The sequence below is a fragment of the Drosophila persimilis genome, unplaced genomic scaffold, assembly GCF_003286085.1.
Source record: "Drosophila persimilis strain 14011-0111.01,24,50 unplaced genomic scaffold, DperRS2 tig00000191-arrow-pilon, whole genome shotgun sequence".
Classification (NCBI taxonomy): domain Eukaryota; kingdom Metazoa; phylum Arthropoda; class Insecta; order Diptera; family Drosophilidae; genus Drosophila; species Drosophila persimilis.
The window spans coordinates 2,990,383-3,004,574 of record NW_020825298.1 but is presented as its reverse complement, the minus strand read 5'-3'; the positions used below and the strand labels follow the sequence as shown (position 1 = coordinate 3,004,574).

General features: G+C 44.3%; 1 protein-coding gene and 1 long non-coding RNA gene across 2 annotated transcripts in view; one reads left to right on the top strand and one right to left on the bottom strand.

The window, feature by feature from the left end:
- Positions 1 to 14,192, top strand: part of LOC113565795 — a 106,496-nt gene that overhangs the window by 17,238 nt on the left and 75,066 nt on the right. The window lies entirely within an intron of this gene.
- The window catches only part of LOC6595687 (protein sax-3), a 44,955-nt gene that overhangs the window by 15,723 nt on the left and 15,040 nt on the right, over positions 1 to 14,192 (bottom strand). Inside the window, exon 2 of the mRNA XM_026988963.1 lies at positions 348 to 538. Within this exon, the coding sequence (XP_026844764.1) occupies positions 348 to 538 (191 nt within the window). The remainder of the gene's footprint in view (positions 1 to 347; positions 539 to 14,192) is intronic.

Sequence of the window (14,192 nt, the reverse complement as noted above, 5' to 3'; positions counted from 1 at the left end):
ACAACAATCTTTTGTTTGTTCATCAGGCTGTTTTCCGTATCGACTGGAGGAGAATGCAACCAGACGGAAGCCCGTAAAATAATATCGGACTGAAGATACAACGACGCACGAAACCCACAGAAAAAAAAAACAGAAAGAGAACTGTTTATGCACAAATGTTGCGTTTCACATGAGGCAGGAGAGGCAGGCAGGCAGGAGAGGCCTCAATGATTGGCATGGGTTCCCAGGAACCCAATAAAGGAATTGCAACTCCTTAACCCCCTCCTTTGCCACGGCTGTAGCCTCTTGCAACGACAGCTGTAAGGCCCTGTAATGATAGAGGAGAAGGAGTCGACTCCGATGCGTACCTTGAGAAAGAATAAGCCACCCGCGGGCAGCATCATGCGATGGGAGCCCGCATCCGTCTTCAGTTCGCGTCCATCCTTGTACCATTGTATGGTTGGTGTTGGATTGCCTTCGGCTTTGCAATTAAACGTAAATGGATCATTTTTTGGCACCGTCGTGTCCATGGGATGCTCGATGATGCGTGGATTTTCACCTGGAATAAAGAAAACGTGTTATTTCATTGTTGTAAGCGCAAAAGGGAAACGGTAAAAAGGGAAATCTTGTCTTGCAGCAACCCTACACTCGAGACAGCCACTTGAGAGCGGGAACGAGAGCACCCCCGGATCCTAGAGTGTTCTAATATTTCATGCTCAAGAGCGGATGGTGGCCGGCACATGTGTGATCTAAGGATCTAAGGATCTCTGGGGATTTACCGAAAAAAAAAGAGATTCATCTTTCGACGGCCAAACAAGTTTTGTCACTTAATGCGGCGGCAATTAAGGGGCCATTAATGGGAGGACCCCCCCGAAGCTAGGGAAAATCCAAGCTGAAATTATGTTAAACAGAAGAGAATTTCACTCGAGGCTCCTCTCAAATTCAATTAACTTCATGAAAATATTTGTGCGCCCAGAGCAGAGCAGAGCAGAGCTGGGCAGTGGAGAAGCGAGACCTAACTAAAGACCAAACATAAATTTGTGTCTGTCGATAAGGATGAGAGACAAAGGACAACGCTAGATAAACTTTATTAAAAGCAGCAGCAGAAGCACCAGAAGGACCCAAAGAGAAAGCACAAGGAGAACAAATGGAACCGAACAGAACAGAATAGTCGGGGAACAGCTGAAATGTAATTACGAAAAGCGCTTAAAGGTGAAAAATGTGTGTGCGAGAGAGAGAGAGACAAGGAGGAGAGTGGACACCAGAGAGTGTGGTGCGGTGTGGGGGGGGGGGGGGGGGAGTGTCTCGGTTGTGGTGTGATGGAGCCAGGTTAGTAACATCATTCAGCCGGAAATTAAGTTTTCCAGATTTATTGAAAGCGGATAGTAATGAGAGCTCTCAGAGGATGAGAGCTGGCCGAGAGGAAAGACCAGGCAGAGATGGAGATGAGAAAAGTCACTGAATAAATCACTGGAGTGCTGCCATCGATGGGACTCGGAGAGTAACTAATATAAGGATAGATAAGGTGGGTTTTTCAGGGAGAACAACTGTTGGAAAGTGTATCTTTGTATCTGGCAAGGCATTACCCTAACATCTTTGAAGTAACTGTAACATGAGCACCCCCCAAAAGTGTGACCTTTATGCAAATGGCATACCATCGTGACATTGTGATCACCATTCAGTGATTTCGGTGATTTCTGACTCATGCCAGAGCTCCCTTCCATTTGCAGCAAAAATGATGAAATTTGTCAATTGTGTTTTAGCCAAAGAGTGAAACAGATACTGGAACAAAAAACAGTGAAAGACAACAACAGGAATAGTCGGACATTTGTCAATTGTTGTTGCTGCTGCTGTGCTTTTGATGTTGTTGTTGCTGCTGCAATTGCCACCAAAGCAAGCAGTCTTTTGTTGTGTGCGCAACAGCAAGAGAGAGAGAGAGAGAGAGAGAGGCGCCATTGAGCCATTGTCTGATTGTCTGATTTTGGCCATGTCCAAAGAGAAGCCATTGTGCCGGCTTCCCCTTTGTTCTGGATGGTCCGTTGCCATGGTCACACTCTTGTGTGTGCTAATTTAAATGACGAAATACTTGAATAGTTCCACAGTCATGGCGACGCACTGCTTATTAAAAAGGGCTACCCGATGCACTAAACAGAGGTCTCCCATCGCATCCGTCTTCATCAGCAGCACAAAAAATAGAGATTTCCATCTCTCTTTATTTTGTGGAAACCACCTGAAAGAATTTTTCTTTGCCAACTAACAAAATATTTAATTAAGCAAAAATCTGTCGGACGGAGAGTAAACATTTCCACATAAAGCAAACGGAAAACCACACGGAAAAGCCAAGAGAATGAAAGAGCGAGAACGGAAAGGGGAAGGGGAAAGAGAACTTCGATAAGCCAGCAGGCGGGAGGGCAGGCGGGAAAGCAGGGAAATGCAGTCAAACCCCAAAGGGAAAAAACAAATCAGGTAAAATGAAATATGTAAACTTTGCTGCAAGAATTTTCCACACGCACTGCAACAACGAGCTGGAGAGAGAGAGAGATGCAGATGGAAAAGTTGAGGTTTTTTCCATATTAAGTAATATGTAAAAATGCAAAAACAAAAGGGGAATTTCTGGAGAGAAACTTTGACAGGCAGCATCGGGAATGGAGAAGAACAGCAAAAAACAGTAGAGCCCTGAGCGGCGGCGGTGAGGAAGCGGGCTCAGGCTGGTTCTGCTCGTATGACACTAGGAACTAAGGCTAGAAATTCGCACCCGACTTTCATTTCAGTAAAGCCACCGCTTGATTGATGGATTTGATTGAAGCCTAAGCTAGTCTCTGTATATGCCTGTATAATACTCCCTCTCCCGCTAGTGCTAGTGTCACACAAGCAGGCCCTGCTCGCCTCTCTCTCTCTTCTGCACTTAATTACGCTCATTTGGCATGTGCTCTCTTCATTTGTGTGTCGTGTGCGTGCGAGTCGTACCTGCGTGTGTGAGGGTGGGTGCGGTGTTCGGGGCAATTTATGCATGCATTTCGTGTAAGCAAAGAGCAAAAGGGAACGCGGGAGAGGGAAATGTTAAAGAAGTCTTGAGTAAATAAACAGCAACGGCAGAGCAGCGGCAGAGCAGCAGCAAAAAGTGCTGCTGGCGTTGAAAGCATGCAAGCAGTGCACCTAAGCAAATATACATGCCAGAAGAGAGGGAGAGGGCGAGAGAGAGTGCAGAACTCATAATGCACCCACTAACGTGTTGGACGGGGCGGGGAGGGGAGAGGGAGAAACAACAATAACAACAGGAAATGCATTTCTGTTGTTGTTTTTGCTGTTAAGAAATCTGTTGGAGATGCTGCTGCTCACGGTCTCTCTTTCGCTCTCGCTTGCTGTTCTTGTCTTATCGCATTCTACCCTTTACAGAGGGTATTATAGTTCTTGGGCTGGACATACATCTATATACCCCTCTTTGTATATATTTCTCCTTTGGGTACAATTATTTTAGGGTATCTACTGCTTCGTCTGCTTAAAGCCCGGCTTCATTTCTTGTTTCTCTTGCTTTGCTGCTGTTGTTGTTCTTGCGTTTTGTTGTTCCTTATGTTGTATGTTTGTCTAACATAAGCATAAACGAAACTGTGTATCCCAGAAGCAATAACATCTGCCCGGCCGCTGCTGTGCCGTCGATATGCCTGCCACCACTTCTGTGGCTGCCACTGTGGCGGGCGGTGGGGCTCTGCTGTTGCATTTCTGCTAATTTGCTGTTGTCGTTGTTTGACTTTCGGAGGGAGTCCAGTAGGTGCTAAAACAGTGACGACTCGAAGTTCTCAGCATCTCAGTTCTTATGCCAATATGCAGCATTATTAGCATGTCAACAACAACAGTACACAGCGACAAAAACAATAAGAGAGAGAGAGAGAGAGAGAGAGAGAGAAAGACTATCAAATACCCCGGCCAGGCCTTGAGAGTGCCAGATATGCCTGGCTACCCCACGAGTAGCGGGGTACAAAAAATCACAACTTTCCCGAAAACTGACGGCAACATTAAACGTGTAACCCGGAGGCCCGGGCCTGGGCGTATGATGGGAGCCTGCTGCTCAGAATGCATATGCAAATAACTTGGGCAATTTCTCCGCCTCTCCGCCCAAATTGTTTTGGCACCCACAAGACAGACAACACAGCACACGAGGGGTCTGCGATGCAGACAGGTGCAGTTTGCTGGAAAACCATCATCATGTATGCTAAATGTCTTTAGGTAATTGAATATACATAAATGTATGAGAGATATACGGGACTCGACAGTCCCGGAATACATAGCTGCTGGCCAAGGAGGAGGCATCATGCCCTTATCCTACATCCAATCTACATTATTCCTTAAATTCTAATTTTTACTTTGATCCAAATCACCCTTCAATATCTCAATCCTTTCAAACCGATTTGCCATTAACCAAATTATTCAATTCCATTTAAATCTTTTACTGATTTAAATCCTAGCCCTCTTCAGAAAGTAAAAGTTTACTCATTTTTCCTCTTTGCCTGTTCCAAAAATGTCAAATTCTGGCAGTCAGAGAGTCGGAGAGTTCTGCTGGCAACTTTTCTGTTGCCACACATTTTTCTACGAGTATTTTCGCCCGCATTTATAACGATGGGGAAAGCGACAGGTCGGAAAGCTCTCCCCCATTCAAGGACTGTGACTGTGTGAAGTAACTGTGGGGGCAACGGGGGCGGGGCGGTGGACTGTTAAAAAATTAACAGAGCTTGAGCTGTTGTTGTTGTGCTGTTGTTCAAGTGCCATTTTGATTTTCGTTGTGCTCTTTTATTCCTGTTTCCCGTTCTCTATGCCAATGGTATTTCGGTTCTCTAGTACTGGTCTAAGTATACCCTGTATTCTAGGCCCTGGAACCACGTTTCGAATGAACAATCTTCAACTGTTAGAACGTATAGCTCCCACAGTTTTCCAGATATAATATTCAAATTTTATAGTAATGCTTATTGACATATTATCTACCTAAATAACAAAATTCATAGCAATCGCTCCTAAACTAGGGGCTCTCAGGGTCTGTGCAACTCCTAGTCCAAAGATATCGACTCTGGAACCTCCTACTGGGGTTTCTGTTGTTATTGCAATCGGCTTCAACATGGCAACAGAGAAAACTCGACCATAATTTATAAGCTTTTAGTGCAGCGCGACTTCTGCAGGACAACAACAGGAGCAGAGCAGAGCAAAGCAATAGCAAAGTTTTTTGATTTGCCGCCAGATGATGGAGGTTGCTGCTGTCTCTATCGCTGCTTATTTATTTATGCTGAAATGTTTAATTTTTAATGTGCATGCAACTTGGGGCAAAAGCAAAGCGGAAAGGGTTCCCTCCCACCCCCACCCCCACTCCAACCCCTATGGGAGCCGGGGGGTTGGCCTGTCTGAAAGCTTGAGGAGTTTGTAAGCCTTTTGCACAACTTTTGCCACTTAAGCTTTTGTACGAGTAAATATGAATGATGTGCGGGGAGAGGGGGGCGGGCAGGTCCCCCCCGGTGGCTCCTGCCAGTGAGTCGGTGTGTGTGTGAGTGTGTTGCAGGATTTGTTTTGTTGTTTTTGTGTGAAGTTAAATACGCGAAGGCGCTTATAATTTTGCACCCGCCTCTTTTCAACTCAGTGTTGAATGGGAAAGGGTATGGCCAAGAGTCCTTTGGAATGGAGAAGAGGCAGGGCATTAGTAGGAAAAAGATGGTGAATCTTAAGCTGGATAGAGGCACTATCTTTGTGGTATGTAAACAAGTTTTGGGTCTACATAGGGGTCCTGACATGGTACTCATATCTGCGTGAGTGAGCAAAGCGAGTGAGCCTGGGGTTGGCGAGTGATCAGGGTGCTTCCCCTAGTAATAGTTCTCCGAAGAAGATCATTTTCGATACTAAAGTAGATCTTTACGAGTTCGCTGAGTATCAACCACAGATTGTAATGCCTTTAGGTACCACAGAAGACCTCTGGAAACACTGACTATCGTTTTTGTAGCTTCTACTCCGGCTATTTACAGCTTCGTATCTGTATCTTTTGCCTATCGCTTCCACTGCCAGCTGTTGGGAGTAGCAATCCCCCACCTAGAAGACTTCCTCTGTTTTTTAGAACATCTTCAAGTCGACCAACTTCCTTTCTGCTAAAACCGAAGGAGAAATGTGTTTTTGTTGTTTTTGTTTTTATTTGTTTGCCTTTGTATTTGCGCGCCTTGCGTTTGTTCTACCCCGATTTCCCGATTCCCCTCTTTCTCTGTATCTCTGATTGTTTGTTGTGTGTTTGCTTAGGCCCCGCGGGGTGGGGAGAGGGTGAGTAGGCAGAGGGAGAGGAGAAACAACATCCTGAAGCGGAAGCAGCCTGGTTGCCAATTATTTAAATGCTGGTATTTACCTACCAACACGGCGGATGTGGGCCAACTTGTGGGCCTCTTTACCCCCCCTCCTCCTCCAGCTTTCATGATCGGGAGTCGCCGGCATAAATCATTATCACATTTATGTAATATGCCAAGAAACTTCTCAGGAGAGAGAGACAGAGAGAGAGAGAGTATATTTGCCCAAAAACCGTACCCAGGGGCAGGCAATAAAAACCGCAATAAACCAACATGGGATTATGGCCCGTAATGTGAGGATTTTCAACGAGCTTCGAGCCAAACATATGACCCTCCCCTCGACCCCTCTCGGATTCCACAGATCCACTTTTATTGTTTTTGTTTTCGTTATTACAACAACAAAAAATGCACAAGAAATCAAAAAATCAAATAAATTATTCAAAATGTTGAAACATATTGGGAATATCTTGCGAGCAGACAAACCCTCAAGACAAACCTTTCGCATAGCCCACCCATCCCCTGGCGCCAGACCCCTCTACCCGTTGGACTGAGTATTTGATTAGGCAAAACAAGAAGAGAGAAACCGCAGGCGCCTGCCTTGCCCCTGCTGCGATGACGAGCCTTGAGAATGGGTGGCACAGTGGTGCCAGAACGGGAGAAAAACTGGGAAATGGTATATGAAAGTAGGGGAGTTGAGTCTGAGAGATGGAATCTGCTTGAAGCTCTGCTAGGTTTCTATTACCACCTTCCTTATACCCTGTGTATGGGCCCACTGTTCATCCGCTAACAAACGATTCGTCTGGCCGTCTGGAGCATTTTCCTCTCGCATTTTCAATGTCAAATTTATGCCAGAGCACGCCAGAGTCTGGCAGAGTCGCTAATGAGCCAAAACGCCCGAAGGTGACAGCGAAAATGCTCAGACAGACCGATGTCTGGTTCCATCTTGGCTGTGCTCTTGGCTCTCAGCTCTTGCTTCTTGGTTCCTGCTCGTTCTATTTTATTTTTTTCGCACATTGTACGCATATTGTTAATTTGGCGCCACAGGGCATTCAGTATTCCCAGAGAGAGGGAGAGCGAGCGAGCGAGCTCCCTAGAAAAACTTTCCATTGTCTGAAGGGGCATTCCCCCCCACCCCTTCCCGTTCCCAGCATTTTTGTGCGACTTTTGCGCTGTTAATTAAATTCGACATTCGAGTCTCATACGAGTATGTGGGGGGGGGGGGGGGGGGGGGGAACCCAAAGGGAAACCACTTTCCGCCAAAGGGAATTTCATGTGGGACTCCTGCTCCTCCTCTTATCAGTGGCATATATGCATTCCGGCTAAAAGAAACCGCCACAAAAGAGCGTCGCCAGCTCTTATCAATAATTTCATAAATGAAAAAAACACTGAAATCCTTTTAAGGACCCAGTCCCCAGTCCCCCGTCCCCAGTCATAAATATATATGAGAGGCGCACGCAAAAGTCGCAAAAAAAAAGGGCGGCGAATGGCGATCAATGTCATATTTTGTACTTCTTTCCTTTTCGGTTTTTTTTGTCGTTTTCGTTTTATCAACTCTTTTATAGTTTATATCTTTGTTTTCTATCTCCCCGGCCCCCAGTCCTTTTGGGGCTCCATTTAAGCAAAGAGGGGTTTCAATTTTTTCTTGGTTTATCGAGAACCTGCATGGGGCTGCTCTGGGTACTGGCTGGGACTGTGGCTGGTGCTCTGATGGAACCCAAAAGTTGAACTTCAACATTGGACGCGCCTGAGGAGCCGGCTAAGAGCTATGCTAATCCCAAATCTGCATCATAATGTGAGATCATTTGTCAAAAGATGATGTGATAAACATACACGTATGATATATGACGGAGACATAATGGAAGGTGCCATGTGGGGAGGGGGGGATATGCTTGAGATACTCTCGACTTTTGGTTGTAGATAACTGAATAGCAGCTGATTATGGCAATGGAATCGGTATAACTCTATTCTAGCTATCGAATCAATTCGATTCTTTTGATTTTCAAGAGAATAATCATAGTTTTGGAAGAATGAAAGTAGAAAAAAGAAGAAAAATGATTAATATAGTCCCTAAAAAGTGAATTTCTCCGATGAAATTGGAAACGAACGTAATAATCGATTAATATTCGAATTACTTCGATTCATTTTTGCATTAGTTTTTCTTTTTAAAGAAGAAAATTGATTACCTGAAATTTGAATATAAAATAACAATCGAGGAATAATCCATAACCAACACTGATAAAAATATGGGTCTAATAGGATTTTGAGTTAATTATCGAGAGAAGCTCTTAGAAAATTGTATACTCAGACAGTAATCGATTAATAATCGATATACATAGAGATAGAACAGTATACATTTTTTTTATATTTTTGTACAATTCTTGACCTTTCAGTATAGACGAAAATATGGATTTTATAAGATTTTCTTCAGCTGTAACAAAATTTTAAACTAAATAATCGAATTATCGATACACATCTTCTAGGGTTTTGATACAATTTTCGATCTCTTAGCATAGGAAAGTGCCAAACCAAGTTTAAAACATGCTCAAACATAACCAGAAACATGATTTGCAACTAAATAAATAAACTAAAAATTCTACTGCTGTTGAAAACCTAATCGCTACTATTGATCGATACCTAATTTCCCTAACTGCATACACTAATCGCATCAATGCTTCATTTACTCAACTGCACATGACATTTCACTTCATTTCATTAAGTGCACTTCCAGAGTTGATTCCTTGGCCACACCCTCATTATTTTTATTTTTGAACAAATATGTGCCTATCCCTCGTGGGGATCTACAACCCCCGAAAGGAAGGAAAAACCTGCACCATCATGCACCCCGAGCCCTTGACTTGGCCGTAATATAAATAATATCCGCCGTCCTACAGCCTGTCATTATCACCTGTCAAAAGTCCCAAACCACTTTCTAGAGTAACCGATATGCCCCGGACCCAAAAAGCGTATAATTTTTGACAACTAAATAGAAGAAAAAAGACAAAAAACGAAGCTTGAAACGAAAAAGCCAATTAATCATTGGGTCTAATCTCTTAATTGTATTTTATTTGGATTTTAATTTGGCCATTTCGTAAGCCGATTTGAACAATTTCACAGTTGGCACCGGGAGATGGAAAACCCAAAGCCCAAGACCCAAAATACCACCAAAAACTTGAAAATTGAATCCATTTGAATGATCTAAAGCCCAATAGTTCCATAATTTGTCAGTGGAAAAAGTTACAGCGGAAATTAATTACATTTGTCATGCCCATTGACATTTCGACAAGTTTTCTATTAATTATTTTTGATAGATGTTGGAACTGTTCAAAATACAACCGAAAAAAACCGAAAAGCTCTACGAAATGTGTCAATGGATTGTCTGATTTATGACAGCGACACAGTTTCCAAAAATGCTCCACATTTTGTTTTATTTTTTGAGAATTCTTTGCTCTCTCGCAGCAAGATCTCTCAGCTAGATCGTAGGCGATTGGATGTGTGATGTGTGTTTCCTTACCTAAAACGAAAGAGAAATACGATTTATTAGTAAATCATGTAGTGAATGGTAAATGAGGTAGTAGATTTCAAGGAAATCTCTAGAAAGGGGAAACGAAACGGTAGCCCCCGAATTGAAAATGAAAACCAGATTCAAGTAGGGCCATAAACAATTGTCCATAAACCTCGTTTAACTGGCGGTACGGGTCCAGTACGGAACCAGTACGGAACGGGACGGACTGTCGTCTGTCGCATGTGCAGCATAAATTATGTTTTGTCGTTTTGACATCCCTGACAGATATGCATCGGAGCAGCAGCAGCAGCAGCGGCAGTGGCAGCTCTCTAACCCCTGAGCCCTGAGCCCTGGTCTCTGAGCCCGGACCTGGGACTGTCCCAGCTGCCTGCCTGCCTGCCTTCTCTGCCTCCATCCTCCTTCTAGCTCAACAAAGAGATCATTATCGTGGCTGGCTAAGGGTCGCGAAGGGGGCTTCGGCTTCGGCTTGGGCTTGGAAAAAAAATGCTCACAGATGTCGTTTATTGAATATCGATTTACGTTGACTTCGTTAGAGAAAAACGCATGTTAAATGTAAATATGAATAAATGAGCTGAAAAACGGCAGCACAAACAGAAATTGCCCTCCGCTTGACTATCATCATCATAAATATAAAGCCGGAGAGCCCGCGAGCCCCGATCCGAAGCCTTGAAGTGCCTGCCACTGCCCCAGCCGACTTGGAGGCTCTCAATGTCACATGTTGCATGTCCTGCCGCTGCTGCCCAGGTCTAGGGCCACTCGAAGCGCGAAACCCAACACTGACCGAAAGCCGAAAGGAATTGAGGGGCAACCAGCGACGGAGAGTTCCATCAAGTGGAAGAGGAAATGCTCTATGAATGGATGCCCTATAATGGATTGAGAAATGTGATTTCCAATTCATTAAACTTCCTAAGGGTTTGTATATTTAGTTAACTCTAATGGATTGAAACTCCGGAAAGTGTGGAGCAATGGATAGGAATTGTATGCACATATTTAAATATATAAAGAATATATGGCATGGAGTGCTCAAGGTGTCTCCAACTCAACCACAAATCTCCAATTACAAGCAATCGCAGCATCAAATTATGATTCTATATGCCTATAAAATGTATATCGAATTTCAATGCAACCCCTTTCGATAGGGTATTCCATTCACCAGCGGAACACAAAGCCGCGACGCGGCCCTGGGCAAGATTTCCAAGTTGGATAAAGCAAAAGGCAGGACCGAACCGAAAAAATGGCGAAAAAAGAAGAAGAAGAGAAGCAGAGAAGAAGGGTTGCCGTCTCTTGCGATGATTGATTTCATGCCAAAGTTGATTTCAATCAGCAATGTTTATGCAGTTTTTTCCACTCCACTCGCCACTCGCCACTCCACTCTTTACTCCACTCTCTGGGCTTTTTTTTCTGTCGTCGTCTGCGGAATTTAGTCGCTTGGGGGTTGGCTTTTGACAAGAATTATGACACTAACCATATTTGGAGGCTCCCCAGCCTCCAAGGCGGCAGCGAGCAGGGGCTGCGGAGGGGGAGGGGGGCGGCAGAACTGTCGTTTAATTGCCAAAAGCACATAATTATAGGGCGTACACGTACACTGAACCTCCCATCAAAAGCCGCAGAGAGAGGAGCGAGGCGAGAGGGGAAAGGAAATCAAAAAGCTACTTAATAGGCTTTTTGGCACTGGACCATTGTTCGTTCTACCACTACCAGCAGCTTACGAAAACGAAAACGAACGAGAAACAAAGTTAATCAAGAGCCCATGAAATCGCATTGAAAGAGAAATCCAAAAGGCACCACACAACACACACAAAAAACATCAGCAAATCAAAAATTCTAAGGCAGCAGCAGGCACCGACTTGATGATGATACAAATTGCTGTTATTAGAGATATGGGGGGACCTTGAGGAGCATCGGAGCGGTTGTTAGGGCGGCAAACGCTGAGATACTTCACTGAGATACTTTTTTAAAAGAAGATACGAAGATCCCACTTCCACGGAAGATCGTTGTGTGTATGGGAAGTACGAGGAAAGATACTTTATCTATTGAGATATTTTATCTGTGGAAGATCATAGTAGCAGTAGGAATTATCGTTATTAAATAAACAACAGAGCCCAAACATCATTCCACTTAAGACCCAGACCCAGATCTTTTTGGTCTGGGATTATGTTCATTAAACGATTCGATCGCAGCAAAAACTCTCGAGACTCTTCGTAAATTATGGAAATCTGAGCTAAGAACTCTTCTTACTCAAAACTGTACCCTTGAAACCTTCAAAAGAACTTGAAAACACATGCAAGACACAACAACAAACCCTGTCCTTAGCTACCCTTGAGTTGTTGTCGGTCTTGGGTCATGGTTCATGGGGCATACACCCAGCAAAAACCCATTAAAACGAACCCTTATTATCCTCAACTAATGTCCAGAGTGTGCCTGTGGCCCGTGGCCCATGGCACAACTGATTTAAGCTCCTTGCACACACACATAGGGCAACATTTAATAAACGTTAAAAGTAAATGTCATTAGAGGCACAGAGATGCCTGCCTGGGCTGCTCCTTTAGCACCATTCCGCGCTGACACTTGATGAGCTGTCATAACATTAGATCACAGCCCCAGCCTCAGTCCCTGCCCCAGCCTTAGTCCCTGCCCCAGCCTCAGTCCCTGCCCCAGCTTCAGTCCCTGCCCCAGCCTCAGCCTCAGTCCCTGCCCCTCATTAGTCTTGGGAAAAAGAAAACTGTTTACTCTGCTTATGATGATGAACATTAAGGGCAAAACTGGCCAACAGCAGCGCCTTTAATACAGCTTCTAAATGCACTTTAACTTGGAGGAAAAACGCTCTAATTGATTGATTGATGGATCGACTGCCGGAGGGCCAAAAGCCATATGCCAATGGTCGAAAGGTGTCAAACAAAGTTTTTCTTTTCTTTTTTAGAAACAGCTGAAATATTTATTTGACTTGTGGAAATATTTTCCGCTTTTCTTTTAATATTTCTTTCAGCTGTCAGCGAGGCGGCCTGGGGCCCTGGGCATGGGCGAAATTCGATGCGCTTAATGAAAGCGACACTTGAAGATTGGCTGGGATATGGATTGGGAGGAGGATTGTCCCTCCTCGGAATGGAGATCTTTCTGAACTTACACATGGCCTGACTAATCATAGAATTATGAGACAATTGGTTACAGAAAAACCAAGAGTCTCTGTAGCCCCTAATGAATGGAATTGTTGGCAAAGAATCACTCTGGATTGAGATGTGGGCTGAAGAAGAACTCTCTCTCTCTCTCTCTCTGTGTGCTGTATCCATAAGATATTCATTGTATCTATCCCACCATCGATCGACAAGCGACAAACTCTTTGATTGTCTGCCTGGTTTTTCAGGGGTTTTTCTTTTTTGCCTCTCCTCACAAATGACTTCCGCTACAGACACAAATTATAATGTAAATCGATGCAACATGAACATGAAATATAATTGAATTGAAAATGTTGCCACACACAGCAGCGGCAGCGGCAGCAGCAACAATTGACAAGCGACAGGAGCAACAGCCAACATCAACTGGAAGCCCGGCAAAGGGCAAAATGCTAATAAATGCAAACAACAAAAAAAAACACACAGAGAGGAGCAGCAGCAGATCTCTAAACACAACATTGCGACTCGTTTGGGGCAGATACAAAGACAACATCGTAGCAGGAGAAGATACAAAAACGACAACTACAGCAAAGTCCAATGTTGTGGACAGAGCAACGTCATGTAACATGTACTCGTAACTGGGCATCAAATATGGCCAAGACTCCAAGAGGAAGAATGTTACTTGGGCGGCAATATATCATCAAAGTGGATAGACTCGGGCTAGACTCTGGAGCTGCAGATGAAGCTGAGTCTGAGGCTCTGTCTCTGTCTCTGACTCCGAGATGGATCAGCAGATGGATGCAGTAGCAGCAGCAGCAGCAGCAGCAGCAGATACAACCCCCATCAGGCACAGCAAATCAATGCAATTTCCATTTGTAAATGGCCAAAAACCAGCCAAAACCAGAGACCAAATGCATGTTTTGTCTTGTTGTCAGGAGAGTTCTGTTGCAGCATGTTTGTGCTGTTTTGCTTGAGGGACCACCTGGAAGAGCAGCCACATCGATAGAGTTCTTAGGGGGCTCTTCTCCTACTGGCATACCATTTTTTGTTCTCGCTATAATTAATAAACACATGGCAAAACAATTTATCAGAGTGGGGCTCGGGCTCGGGCTCTGGCGCCCAAGTCATGGCAAATCGATTAAGCAATCTCTGGGCAACACACAAAAAACCAGCGAAAAAGAGGAAGAAATTAAAGATTGCCGGAGAAAAAAGAACTGCAGTCATGTGTGCAGGCAGAAAATATGAAAAACGATGCCGGCTTTGCAGTGATGCATG